The sequence below is a fragment of the Populus trichocarpa genome, chromosome 1 (assembly GCF_000002775.5).
Source record: "Populus trichocarpa isolate Nisqually-1 chromosome 1, P.trichocarpa_v4.1, whole genome shotgun sequence".
Taxonomy (NCBI): Eukaryota; Viridiplantae; Streptophyta; class Magnoliopsida; order Malpighiales; family Salicaceae; genus Populus; species Populus trichocarpa.
Genome location: NC_037285.2, coordinates 46,423,188 through 46,437,473, shown reverse-complemented (window position 1 = coordinate 46,437,473; position 14,286 = coordinate 46,423,188). Strand labels below are relative to the sequence as shown.

The 14,286-nt window shown below is 36.9% G+C and overlaps 2 protein-coding genes across 2 annotated transcripts; both read left to right on the top strand.

Annotated features, from left to right (window-relative positions):
* The first annotated feature begins 4,773 nt into the window (after positions 1 to 4,773).
* Positions 4,774 to 6,872, top strand: LOC18095757 (uncharacterized protein At4g26485). The gene is made up of 3 exons (XM_024607650.1): positions 4,774 to 5,822; positions 5,983 to 6,187; positions 6,475 to 6,872. The coding sequence occupies exons 1-3, from the start codon at positions 5,279 to 5,281 to the stop codon at positions 6,629 to 6,631; spliced, it is 906 nt and encodes a 301-aa protein (XP_024463418.1). The 5' UTR covers positions 4,774 to 5,278; the 3' UTR covers positions 6,632 to 6,872.
* Positions 6,873 to 8,752: 1,880 nt separating this feature from the next.
* LOC18095756 (uncharacterized protein At4g26485) lies at positions 8,753 to 10,077 on the top strand. The gene is made up of 3 exons (XM_006370399.3): positions 8,753 to 9,179; positions 9,259 to 9,457; positions 9,639 to 10,077. Exons 1-3 carry the CDS (start codon positions 8,996 to 8,998, stop codon positions 9,916 to 9,918), a joined length of 663 nt encoding a protein of 220 aa, XP_006370461.1. The 5' UTR covers positions 8,753 to 8,995; the 3' UTR covers positions 9,919 to 10,077.
* The last annotated feature ends 4,209 nt before the right edge of the window (positions 10,078 to 14,286 follow it).

Below are 14,286 nucleotides of genomic sequence, written 5' to 3'. Positions count from 1 at the left end.
CTCGCACCATGGAAATAGCCCAGTTGGAATAATTCGTAGGTCATAATGCCAAAAACAAAAACAATACAGTCCATTGTGAATAATTCTAACATGGCTTGATGGCTTGCAATTAATGGAACCCTAATTTTGTTAGCCAGGAAACATGGGGTTTCTTTTGAATAATGGTCTTTGCCATCGCAAAGCCTACATCATTAGATAGCAAGGATTATATGATACATGGCCTGAGCAATAGATACTTTAGAGAGCCAAATGGAAAGGCTTAGTTTATATAATCACAGGGAAGAAAAATTGACTAAGCATTGTAGCAGCAGTAGTCATAAAATACTTCTAGTTGGAGAAGGTGGTTTATCCTTTGCTGTTAGCTTGACTCTCTGTACAACCATTTTCAGTTGGTTTTATGAGTTAGTCATTTCCAATTGGTTTTCTAAACCAATCATTTCCGATGATATCTCAAAAATCCAAGTAGTCTAAGAATAGAGCTCCCGAGTTGGATAATCAGTTAATTAATTGGACCTAACAATCTCTTCTATTCTTCTTAGCTAGCCAAGGTAGTTGATGCTTATAATTAGTGTTTGGTGGGTTAAGGTAGCTTGTAGCTACAAAATGTTTTTTTCTCTCTTTGATGCTTAAATAATTATCTTTTTAGAGAGAAAATACAATATATTTTGGAAAGAGATGTTATGAAAATATAATGCAATAGAGAATGAAGATTATGAACCTTTGTTTTAAAGGTCTTATGGTGTATTTATAGCTTATGAGTCTTGTTCTTTTATAAATAGGAGGGTCTGGAGTGTAATTTTACCATAATAACATTTTAATGAGGGATAAATATCCATTACATCTATATTAATGTTTGATAGAAATATGGTGGGTCATTGGAGGAATTTTATACACCTAAAAGATGTAGAGAGATTAGAGTCTAAGATGTCAAATGTAGCTAAGCCCATGAAGGCTGAGTTCTTGTTCTAGGTTAGACCAAAAGGAGGTTGGTCATTCATTTGGGTGTGCCCAAGGAAGGATGATAATTCACATAGGCGTACCAAAGGAGGATCAAGCCTAATTATGGCGGGGTCTGGTGCCAAACCCAGCGTTCCCGAGGCTTGGCAGTGCGATTGGGTCTGGCTAGTGCTAAACCTAGCATGCTCGGGGCTTAACACACTGCTAAATCCAATCACGTATGGGTCTAGCTAGCGCCAGACCCAACATGCCCGGAGTATGGCACATTGTAAAGCCCAATCACAACTGGGTCTGGCTAGCGCCAAACCTAGCATGAAGAAGATAAAAAGGATATCATTTGTTGTTGACAAAGGCTTTTCAAAATCTTAATGTATGATGTACCCAAAGATTTGAGGGGCTATTGATGGGTTGACAACATTATTTTTTTATTTTATTTTATTTGTGTGAGATTGTCTTTTAAAAGTTTAGCCAAAATGAGGGTTATGACTCAAACATTGCCCAAACATGTATGTGTTTGGCGAGCTACCGAACCCATCATCTTTGGTTTTAGTCAAAAGCTGAGCCCAAACATGTATGAGTCTAATGAGTTGTTGGACCCACCATCTCTTGGCTCAGCCAAGCATGGAGCCTAGACATGTATGAGTCTGGCGAGTTGCTAGACTTACCATCTATGGGGCTCAGCCAAGCTCTGAGCCCGAATGTGTATTGGTCTAGGGAGTTGCTAGATCCATTAACTATGGGCTCAACTAAGCGCTGAGCCTGAACGTGTATGGTTTTAGCGAGCTGCCATACCCACCATATCCAGGCTCGGATAAGCGCTAGGCCTAGGTGTATGCAGATGTGACAAGTTGCTAGACCTATTATCTCTAGGCTTGGTCAAGGGTTGAGCTTATACATGTATGAGTATGGCGAGCTGCCAAACCCACCATCTTCCAGCGTCTATGAGTTCGATAATCTACTAGACCCATCGACGCTAGACCCATACTCTCTTTAACTCTAAAAGAATCTTAAGCTTCCTGATGGGACCGTGTATCAGAGATATTTTACCTTAATAAGTCAGAGATATTTTTATCTTGATGAGTCAAAGATATTTTATTTTGACGAGTTAGAGATATTTATACCCTGACTAGACAAGAATATCTTATCCTAATACATAAGATATTTTTATCTTGACAAGACGAAGATATTTTGCTAATAGCCAACCTTTTCCCCTTAAACAAAGAGAGGGACCAGAGGGGCTATAAAAAGGGAAAAGGATAACCTTCAAGTAGGTTCAATTTTCTTCTCTCTATTTTACAATGACAAATCTATTCTAAAAAGTTTTTTTTTCTCAAAAGTATAATTGATCTCTCTCTGAACTGACACTAATTTAATCGTCGAAGATTCCCTAAATGTATAAAAGAAGACCTTTTGCAAATAACAAGCATGATCTACGAGCCGCTCCACTAAAAAAGGATGGATTAAATTGATAGAACTAGGAGATTAACAATCTTATCCCAAGTCCACTAAAAAAGGATGGATTAAATTGATAGAACTAGGAGATTAACAATCTTATCCCAAGCCTAAGCTTGGACTTCAAGCCTATAGGACAAAAACAAAACTCGTTAATAAGAATTCAACATGAGTGTTTTTTTGATCTGGTTTTAATCTTTTGCAAAGGATTTCATTGTAATTGTGAATTAGTAACTTACATTGAAACATGTGCCCATTAAAATTTATTATTATGCAGCATGGATGCACTAATTGCTATTACTAACTCACGTGATGGTTTATGATGGAATAGTGATGTAGTTGGACTTATGATAACAGATGATTCTAAGCAGTCATGTGTGAGTTTGCCATAACTAGATGATGATTTTCCCAAATAGATCATGTGAATGGCCTAGCAGAGATATTTATGGACCTGTGAGACATGTCTAGGTTCAAAATGAAGTTTAGTCATGTTAAACCAGAGTAACGGCTCAAAAGAACCATAACTTTTGATCATGCTCAAATTTTACAGGAGTTTACAGAGGCCATTTTCCTTGAAATAGTTATGGAATCGCTACTCTGAACATCAGATCTTTAGATTTTGAAAATCTCACCACGGGCCTTGATTTTGACAGTTTCTGTAATCTCTTATTCTTATTTTTGTTTTCTAATTGAGGTAGGGTTTCTGATTTATTCAAGGCTTTTTAAACCTCCTAAGAAGATAGACTTTATCATTGTTATTCTAGAGAAAATAAAACCTGTGAACTTGGGGTTCACATCAGCAGTGTCTTTTGCTTATTAAAATTCCCGTGTTCTTTTGTTGTTTTGCTATGTTTAACTTGTTTTTTAGTTGAGATAGAGTTTCTGATGTATTTAAGGCTTTTTATATCTCATAAGGAGACAAACTTTATCATTGTTATTCTAGAGAAAATAAAACCTGCAAACTTGGGGTTCACATCAATAGCCCTTTTCGCTCATTAAAATTCCCATATTTTTTTTAGTTTTGCTGTTTACAGCTTTCGCTTGCATCAAATAGCCAATGCCTAATTCAAAACTGTGAGAAATGAAAATGAAAATTTGATTATAATTTTAAGATGGTGATTGTTTATGATTCATGCAATACTTGGAAGAAAACAAGCAGTTGATTATAGCTATACTGGAGAATTAGAACAACGGAAACTTTTCTGAATGCATGAGCCTCGTGACTGACAAACTAATTGCAATGCCATTTTTCTTTCCTTTATAGAACTAAAATGGTGTGATTTGCATAATTTCAAGCTTGAATATTTTTGTTGAGAGCTTGATGTTTCTGACAAATTTTAATATTTTTTTTCTTTTATTTTTCAAGCTTGAAATTCTTTTTTCCCAGTTGGGCCTTCGTTAGGGACAATGTCTTGAACATGGCATTGAAAACAAAGATAGCATAACCAAAAAAATTTGAACTCTTTCGGGGTGCCATGATCACCTACAAGACATGCTGTAGGCCCGCCCCTGACACCACCTTTGACGAAAACATATGGAGTTCTATGTCAAGGACCAAGTAAACCATGGCTTTCTTTAATATGATTATCTACTTCGTGCATTATAGCAGCAGTCATAATTAAACTCTTCGGTGACTCTACATAGAACAAGTTAAGGCTACATAATTACTACTTACTGACTCCATATAGAACAAGTTAAGGCACAAAGTCTTTTTTCCGAGATAGACATGCTTTCAAGCCATTTCCGGAGGGGATAAATAGTAAGATAATAGAAAATAATGGGGTAGCTTGGGAAAAGCTTTGTGCATCAAAGAGCATAGGAGTGTTGGGTTTCAGGAATTTCAATGCTTTCAATCAAGCAATCCTCAAAAAACATGGTTGGAGGTTATTGTAGAATGAAAATTCTTTGGTGGCTGAAATTCTGAAAGTTTGTTATTCTCAAATAGCTCTTTCATGGATGCTAAATTTGGTCAATGTCTAAGCTTTGCCTGAAGTGGCATATATATGGTGAAGGACAGGTTTAATGATGAACAATGTGCCGCACAGTGGGAAATGGAGCACAGCTTTACATATGGATGGACAACTGGCTTCCACTTTATAATGGATGTTGTATTTGTCCCAGAGGAGTCTTCAAGAAGAAATTGCAACTGCAATCTCCTGATTAATGTACTACACAGACCTGGAATGAACAGTTCGAGAGATTATTGTTTCCTTTCAAGGAAAGCTAGATGCAGGATTTCGTGGGGAGTGCCCATGACATGTTGGAAAGCAATAGACAAATTCATTTGTGTGGTTGAGAAAGTTTAGTTCAAGAAAGCTGACTACTGGACTTGGAGCTGATCAAATTCAAACCTTTTCTGCTGGAAACTGCTGTACCTTCCAATTTGCCAGGAATGTTTTCCGATATAGATCAATGACTACTGAACTTAACTCTGAGTGATATGAATTTCTCCTTGGATTAATCTATGTTTTTTTGGCCTAACTTTCATGAATTAGCAATTGACAAGAGTCAATGCAATTGCAATAGATTTTACTAGTCAATGCAATTGCAATAGATTTTTTATTTGAGTGAATCTATAGGTACCGAATTAATTAGCATTCAATTCAAGCTTAATACCCTCCCACTAAATTTGGGAGCTAATGGCAAATCCAATAAATGGTCCAACGTTCTAGCTACCATGCATGAACCTTGATGAAAGTTGAAAAGCCATGGTTTACTGGGGCAGAAAACAAGGAGACCTAAATCCCTCATTTATGTGTGTGTGTGTGTATATATCCTGCATTCAACAGTGAGGATAGGTATCTCATCCCTCTGATCTCTTTTACTCTGCGGGGAGGATAACCATTTTCGAAGGTAAAAAAAAGGTCAAATGGAAATGGTTGGCGTAGAAAACCAGTTGGAAATGGCTTGCTCAGAAAAACAGCTGGAAATGGCTAACTCTGAAAACCAGTTCGAAATGGCTTGCTCAGAAAAACAGCTGGAAATGGCTAGCTCTGAAAACCAGGTGGAAATGGCTTGCTCAGAAAAACAGCTGGAAATGGCTAGCTCTGAAAACCAGTTGGAAATGGCTATCTCAGAAAAACAGTTGGAAGCGGTTAGCTCAGAAAACCAATTGGAAATGGTCGGTACAGAGGGCCAATTGGAAAATATAGTTGGTGCAGAGAATCAATTGGAGATATCACAAAAAAGCCAAATGGCAACTGTTAGCACAGAAGGGGAAATAGAAAGAGTTAGCAAAGAGGGTTCAATGGAAAGGCTAACAGTAGAAGAAGAGAAAGAGAAATGGATAACACATTATAGCAGCCATCAAAAAATACTACTAGTCGGAGAAGGGGATTTTTCTTTTGCTGCATGCTTAGGTAAAGCCTTTGGGTCTGCTGCTAGCATGGTTGCAACTTCTCTGGACTCAAAAGGTACATGTAACAGTTAGGTACACTAGCTATGTTCTTGCAATATTTCAAGCCAATCTAGAGTCCAAATTGAATTCTTTTAATCTTAAATGTTCCATTGCTTTGAAATATTTTAGATATGCATCTGATTTGTAATGTTTTGTTTTGACCATGCCAATAAAAGAATGTCTAGTGGCCACCTATTCAAGAGCTGCAGAAAATCTGAAAAAGCTGAAGGACCTTGGATGCACAATTCTGCATGAAGTAAATGCACATACAATGGGCTGCCATCCTCTCCTCCATGAGCAATGGTTTGACAGGATAGTCTTCAACTTTCCTCATGCGGGTTTTCACTATTTATACCGTGAACATGATATCCGCCTGATTGAGTAAGCAAGCTACCTTGCATTTTTAGCTTGCCTCCATTGGGATTTGTCGTCCCTAGCAATGCCGATTAATATGATAGAAAAAGATATCAACTCTTGTGGGAACTTGATATTGTCCACGTACTAGCTAGGTTAACTAAATAGCATGTGCTAACACATGAGCATGTCAAAAGCGGGATTCACAATTGCATGTATCGTATGCTTAAACTATCTGACCTCGTTGATATCCAATACCCATGAGAGTTTGGTAACGCCTTGTGTCATTAATGATGTATTTCTACGACTTTCAGGTCTCACCAAAAGTTAGTGAAAGGCTTCCTGAGGAGTGCAAATGATATGCTGTCGAAGAATGGAGAAGCTCACGTGACCCACAAGACTGCTCATCCATTTGATAGGTGGGAGATTGAGAAACTAGCAGAGGATGTTGGTTTGTGCTTGATTGAATAGTCCGAGTTCTTTAGATGGGACTTTCCAGGATATTGTAATAAGAGAGGGGAAGGGGACAGGGCGGACGATAGTTTTCCTGTGGGAGATTGCTGTACTTTTAAATTTGGGAGGTCACAAGGCTAGAAGAGAAAAGACAAAAGGTAGCTGAGTGGTAGAATGAACTCTTTATAAAATTATCCCTTTTAAATACTAGCAAAATTCTAAATAAAACAAATCCTTGCCCTTACCCTAATTATATGAAAGTTACTGCATTTCTAGCTCCTGCATCACCTTGATGTTCTTGACAGTTGCAGTCTCATGTTTTCTGGTTTCAATGGTTAGGTGATCTTCTTGAATCAGGTTTTACTCATTAATATGGAATCATGTAGTCTGAATTGATTTCTGAGGGAAATAATAATGAAGCAAGAGGTCACAAAGTGACTGAGATTTCTCTTGTTAGACATTTGAGTGTGTAAAAACAGTCTAATATATCTACAAATTCCAGAATTTTAATTAAGTCCAAATAAATTCTTACTCGCAATTTTAGCATTTTCTGAGGAATCATCTCACATACAATTGCATCTCATCATACTGTCAAATTTGTTTGCAAACATCACTATATATATTGTCCCATCACCATTTTTTAGAAGAGGCCAGAAAACTAGGCGACAATAAAACCCTTCACACTACCCTGGACGAAAACCAATTTGAAACAGAACTCTCTATGGATCACAAATATCATCATCCAAAGGGTGAGGATGGTGCCTGATAAGATGTTTTAGTTAGTAGTAGCATATTTTCATGCTAAAAGAGGAGATTATTGAAGGCCACATATATAGAAGTAGCCATTTTCAAGGGAATGAAGTTCAAATAAGAATGGATAATATAGAAAGCGAGAAGGAAATGCTTAGTACAGACAACAACAAAGAAGAGAAATGTGCAAAGCATTATTATAGCAGTGCTCATTAAATACTTCCTTCTAATGGGAGAAGGTGATTTTTCTTTTGCTGCTTGTTTGGCTAAAGCCTTCGGTTCCGCTGCTAACACGGTTGCCCCTCCTCTATATATATTATGAAGGTAATATAAATAAGGTAGGTAGTCAGTCCAAGTAAATGCATAGAGAGTATTGTAATCTAAGTTCAAGTCCTAAGTCCAAGTTCATGAGACTTCCTCTCTAAAGAGCGTAATATGATATGATACGAGAGTTGTTTCCACCATGCTTCCCTTCCTACCTGCTCCAATGTTTTACAACAGTAAGATATATACTTCCATATATTCTTTTTGAGTAGTGCTAAACTGCTAATCTTACCAAAATATTCTTCTCGAATCAATTTTCAATATCATTTCCAATGGCTGAAATTCTTATGTTGAGCTAGAAGAACTAATATACCTTAATTAATTAGGCCAATTCAGGTTTTTCTTTTGGTTTTTAAAGTAGAAGGGCAAGGCAATGTGCTTGTAGTTCAACTGGCATCCATGCCCCATTTTCCCTGAGAGATCTGGTTTTTGAGCCTCTTTTTCGTTACCAACATAAAAAATGAATGTACAGAGGGCTAGAACTGCACACCTGTCTTTTTCTTGTACTCATAACAACGCACATGGGCAAGTTTTTGGCCTTTAATTAATATAAGTTAAAGTGCTAATTAATAACTGTGCATCTATTTTAGGAGTTATCAAAGGTTAGTGAAGGGATTCCTGATTCTTGCATTTGACATTTTGGTGGAGAAAGGAGAAATTCAGGTGACCCACAAGACTAAAGATCCATTTAGCAAGTGGGAAATTGAGAAATTTGTAGAGGTTGATGCTGGGCTGATTTTGCATCCCTTGTGCTTGTAAACCTCTTTCTCTAAGGTGGCTCGTTGGTTCCATAAATACTCGGCTTAAGCTTCATTTTAACATTACTTCGTCCAATGTGATTTCACATTTCTGTTCGGTCTCAATCTTTCTAGGGATGTTGAACAGGTTTTCACACTTCTTTTGTTTTCCCTTTCCCTTTATCTAAGGTTATCCAAGGTCTATTTCTGTTTGTACTTCACCATTCATTGCAGAACAACAAGGCAGCCTACTTTTGCCTTTTCTTTTTTCTTGTTTCCTTCCTTTTCTTTTGCGTGGGTAGCTGCTACTATTCAACTCTCAAGGCTGCTATTGGTGCTATCTACTGATTTGATTTCATAAAGGGACCAGTAATGGTATCATTGCAAACGAATATCGAGATCTAAATTTCCATGAGAAAAAGTATCCCTCATGGCCCTTTTATCATCATGAAGTATAGATTCCAGCTACAAAGCAAGGAGTTTCCATTTACTTTTAATCTCTTGTTGCTGCTCTCTGTTTATTCATCTCTTCTCAAACCCTCTAAACAAAATCTCTTAGTGCCAAATAGCTATGGATGGTTTAGAGAGACAAATGGAAGTACTCAGTATAAAAAATAAAGAGAAATGGATAAAGCATTACAGCAGTTCTCAGAAAATACTACTGGTAGGAGAAGGTGATTTTTCTTTTGCTGCTTGCATGGGAAAAGCCTTTGGTTCTGCTGTAAACATGGTAGCCACTTCTCTCTACTCCAAAGGTAATATTTACTAGCGTCTATATGATCTATTATTTCTTGGATTTGCGTTCTGATAAATCCTGTTACAAATAAACAAAAGAGACCATGATGCTGAAGTATTCAAAAGCTGCAACAAACTTAAGAGAGCTGGAGGATCTTGGATGTCTCGTAATGCATGAAGTAGATGCACATACTATGAGCAAGCATCCTCTACTGAATCAGAAATTGTTTGACAGGATAGTCTTTAATTTTCCTGCTACAGCTCTCAAAAGGAGTGAATCAAATATTCGCCAAATCGAGTAAGTTCAGATAAAAAATCATTTGATGTTTTTTGTTCTCAAGGTGGCAGGATTTGAACTTGAGATACCTCTCTCCTGTCTGCTGTATCATAGTAGTTATTGTGAACTACTAGATTAAATGCAAGACTGGCAAGTATTCTTAGATTTAACTGTGTCAATAACATGTATTTTCTCTTCTTAGAAAACATCAAAGGTTGGTGAAGGGCTTCCTGGGGAGTGCTCATGACATGTTGGAAGTGAATGGAGAAATTCATGTGACCCATAAAACCACAGAGCCGTACAGTAAGTGGGAGATAGAGAGATTAGCAGAGGATGCTGGTCTGCGCTTGGTTGAGAAAGTTAGGTTCAAGAAAGCTGATTATCCAGGATTCAGTAATAAAAGAGGATCCGGGCCTAGAGCTGATCAGACCTTTTCAGCTGGAAACAGCTGTACCTTCAAATTTTCCAGGAATATTACTTGAGATAGGACCAAAACAGGCACTGAAACCCAAATTCATGCCCTGTCCCCTGCCTGCATGGCAGAGAAGCTACCGACATTCCTGGTGTTAATGACCAAACTGCATGATATTCTCCTATACATGTAATGATATGGCATCAATGAAATATTTTGTTTCTATCTAGCATGCTGAATATTTGAATACTCCACGGCAGGGTGGTCTTTGATGTTAGACTTAGTAACCCTAATTTCTATTTTCTTTGGAATCGTTGCAAGTCCCAGGTACAGGGTATATACCAAGCTACCAACTGAAACCAGAATCCCAGAACAGAACCTAACTATTGTAATCAAAGCTGAACAACTGGGGACGGTCAGAAAGTCTTTCAAGATTTCTATGCCAAGCTTCATACAAATGAATAGGCTGATTTACTTGGTAATTAAATTTCAAGCTTCTCTGATTGCTGAGTACTACACCCACCGACAATGATACAAACAACATCATGAACGTCCTCTGCTGTCCGGTAGCTCTCGTTTAATGTTGATTCATGAGCAAGGTTTTTCTGAGCTATACCGTGGAAGGCTTGGAATATGCAAACATATTTGGATATACATTAATAAAAGAGGGTCAGGGACATTATGGTCATAGCATATATGCATGCTCTTTCGCGGGGTTGCTTCTAATTATTTCAAACCTTGTATTTATCAAACATTTTGTCCATTTCTAGCGTACTGGATAATGGACATGAACCATAAAGTTCATGCTAGATACTGTAATCTTGATTGTACTTGACTTGAAAATCAAGATGAGTTGGAACTAAAGTTAGAAAATAAAGGTCTTTGAGCTACTACCGAAGGGAAACAAAATAAACATCTTTATATTGGAAGTTTGGAACTCACTGACAAAATTTTGGTTCTATATAGAAAGAAAATAGAAACCTACGTACTGCAAAAAGGACCAGAGTTGCCATTGCTAGGCAATTCCAAGCTGTGCAAAATCAATCAGAAGGACCAGAGTTGTTATTGCTAGGCAATTCCAAGCTGTTGGATATGGATGTGGGGGGCCTGTGGGAGTTTCCATTGGTAACATCTTGGGATAAAGGGATGCAGTAATTAAGGGCATGATTGAGAACTCTTCAGGTACATGTTATACTCTTGGGAAGCTACTTTATTTACCATTAATTTGTTTATTTCAGTTATTTTAATGCTAAAGTCTAAGCTGATTCATTACTTCAGACGCCAGGATATAATTTCATCCCCCAAAATGAAGAGATATTGCAGAATAGCATGCTGTCTTCTATTCTTGTTCTTTTTATCTCCACAAAATTCTACTTTTACATCCTTGTCACAAGCTTCTTTTTACCCTCTTTTAAGCCAACAATGCTTCAATATTGAGAAAACAGCCTTGCTCCAACTGAAAAGGGATTTATCTGCAGCAATACCAGAATCCACTGTTCGTGTCAGTCCCTTGGATTCCCTCATGGAAGCCTCACACTGCTTGTTGCACCTGGGAAGGTGTTACCTTCCATGAAGTCACAGCACATGTGATTGGCCCTTAACATCAGTGGTTACAGCTTTTCTGATCTTGTTAATTCGAGTGACATCCTTGACCTCTCCTACCTTAAAAGACTAAATCTTGTCAATTGCAATATTAGAGAAATCCCGAGTTTTCTCCGAAACCTAGGTGGGTTGGTTGAGCTAGACCTTTCTAACAACAAAATCCATGGCCAAGTGCCGAAATGGATTTGGCAATTACAAAGTTTGGTTCACTTGAATTTGTCCAACAATTCTCTTAATGGAATTGAAGTTCCAGTTTCTAGTCAACCATTGGATTCATTGATCTTCCTTGATCTCACATCCAACTTGTTAGAAGGGTCAATCCCAGTTCTACCATCCTCCATCAAATTTCTCTCACTTGCCATCAACAGGCTCACCGGAGAGATTCCTGTGTCATTCTGCAACGTGAGCAGTCTAACAATTTTGGGTCTTTGTTATAATTACATGACTGGAGAAATTCCACAATGTCTTATGGTTGAGCTACACATTTCAATCCTTTTCCTCGTAGCTTCAAATCTATCATTAGCTAAAAGCCAAGTCTACTAATTGCTTTGCTGTCACATATCCTGCTATGCACTCTACCTCTGTAATAGAAAATGCACTCATTGATTGCTTCTTTGAGTTCTAATAAAAAACACTTCCTCCTATAGTAAAACAATATCTTTAATTGCTTATCATTTCATCATCAATTCCAGCCCAGTCACTGCTAGGAAAATCAACAAGTTTAATAGAACTAGATTTCACAAAATGTATGCCAAACTCCACGATCCCTTTCAGATATCTTAAAACCCTCTTGACTGCCACAAAGTGAATTTGACTTGGACTTTGTATGAATCTAGAGAGGTAATTGACAACAAACACAATATCTGGATGTGTAGGAATTAAATATAACAAGCTGCCAACTAAACTTCTATAGACTTTACCATTTGTTTTTAAGCTCTAGAGTCCTTTTTTAACTTCTCTCCTAATGCCATAGGAGTATTAACTAGTTTGCAATTTTCCATAGCAAACTTATTTAGTAGCTTCAAAGTGAACATCTTTTGACATAAAAATAATCATATATAGACCGAGTTATCTCCATGCCTAAAAAATATGTCAACAAACCAAGTTCATTCATCTCAAACTTATCCTTCATGTTGCCTTTTAAACTCTTCTACAAGTTACTCCTTGTCACTTGTGATAAATAAATCATCTATATATACTAACACAATCGGTTTATGTTTACCAACATACTTCACATACAAAGTTCCTTTATTCATACTCCTTTCAAAGCCTAAGCTTAAGAGGTGACTATCTAATCTACTATACCAGGCTAGGAGCCTGTTTAAGTCCATACAAAACCTTTAGCAAATACACATTATTTGTTGTAATCTTTTTTTCAAAACCATTAGGTTGTTCATCATATATTTCTTCATTTAAAATGCCATTCAAAAATGCAGATTTGACATCCAACCACTTTGAGCTGCTAAAGCAAGTAAAAGTTTTATTGTATTAAGCCTAGACATTGGAGCAAAAGTGTCAATGAAATCAATACCTGGTTCCCGTGAATACCATTTTACTACAAGCCTTGCTTTGTATTTGTTGATATTTCCATTTCCATTTAATTTTAGTTTTAAAAATCCACTTCACACCTATTACCTTCTTGTGAATTGGTCTGTCTATCAATATCTAGGTTTCATTTTTTTCGATCATAGTGAGCTCCTCCTTCATTGCTGCTTTCCAAACTTGTGAATTGATTATTTCTTCAAAATATGCTGGTTTTATTTCAGCAACACGTATTATAATTATTAGCTAAAGACCTTGTCCCCTTCGCTGGTTTTTCATTGACATCATCATCCTCTACAACATCCATTTCAATTTATTGCTTCTGTTTTGGCCCTTCGATTAAAGCATTTTCCTAGTTCCATGTAACATTTTCTACAACTTTTCCATTTCTAGCAATCACCACCTTGTTAAATTTCAGATCATAGATTTTATAGGTCTTAGATTGAGTGCTACATCTTATAAGAATTCCTACATTTACTTTTTGACCTAGTTTTCTCCTCTTTACTTCAGGTTTCAAAACATAACAAGGGTTACCAAAAACTTTTAAATGATTAACATTGAGTTTAAAACCATACCATATTTTATAGGGAGTTTAATCTGCCAAAACTATTGTGGCCATGCGATTTAGAAGGTAGGATGTTGTGTTCATTGCATTAGCCTAGAATTTTAATGGCATTTTCTTCTCATACAACAAACATCTTTCCATCTCTATTAATGTTCTGTTTCTCCTCTCACTAACCCCATTCTATTGTGGAGTATAAGGCACTGTCAGTTGATGTTTGATCCTTTTCTTCACCAAATAACCCTCAAATTGTCTAGAGGTATACTCAGTCCCATTGTTAGACCTCAACATCTTTAGTTTGTTTCTTGTTTCTAGCTCAACTGCTGTCTTAAATTTCACAAACTTAGCAAACACATTAACCTCAAATTTAAGAAAATAAACCCAACTAAACCTACTATAGTCATCAATAAATAGTAGAAAGTACTTTGAACCATTTAAAGCTTTATTTTGCATAGGGCCACACACATCTGTGTGTACTAACTAGAGTTTTAATGAAGATCTAAAAGTATTTTCAGGAAAAACACTTCTGGTCTACTTTCCTAACTGACAGGCTTCACAAATGTCATTTCGTTGTATTTTTGATAAACCAGAGGCCATTTGCAAATCAGCCATCCTTTTCAAGGTTGCATAATTAAAATGCCCCAACCTTTTATGCCACAGAACATAATCATTTTCTACAATAGTATTGGCACTCAAACAAACTTCTTTCCAATCAACATTAAAAACTCCTAT

Excerpts from the sequence above, each read along its gene's own strand:
- LOC18095756 (XM_006370399.3), top strand. The coding sequence starts at position 8,996 with ATGGATGGTTTAGAGAGACAAATGGAAGTACTCAGTATAAAAAATAAA. Across the intron at positions 9,180-9,258 it reads CACTTCTCTCTACTCCAAAG|AGACCATGATGCTGAAGTAT; the intron begins GTAATATTTACT and ends AATAAACAAAAG. Across the intron at positions 9,458-9,638 it reads TCAAATATTCGCCAAATCGA|AAAACATCAAAGGTTGGTGA; the intron begins GTAAGTTCAGAT and ends TTCTCTTCTTAG.
- LOC18095757 (XM_024607650.1), top strand. The coding sequence starts at position 5,279 with ATGGAAATGGTTGGCGTAGAAAACCAGTTGGAAATGGCTTGCTCAGAA. Across the intron at positions 5,823-5,982 it reads AACTTCTCTGGACTCAAAAG|AATGTCTAGTGGCCACCTAT; the intron begins GTACATGTAACA and ends TGCCAATAAAAG. Across the intron at positions 6,188-6,474 it reads CATGATATCCGCCTGATTGA|GTCTCACCAAAAGTTAGTGA; the intron begins GTAAGCAAGCTA and ends TACGACTTTCAG.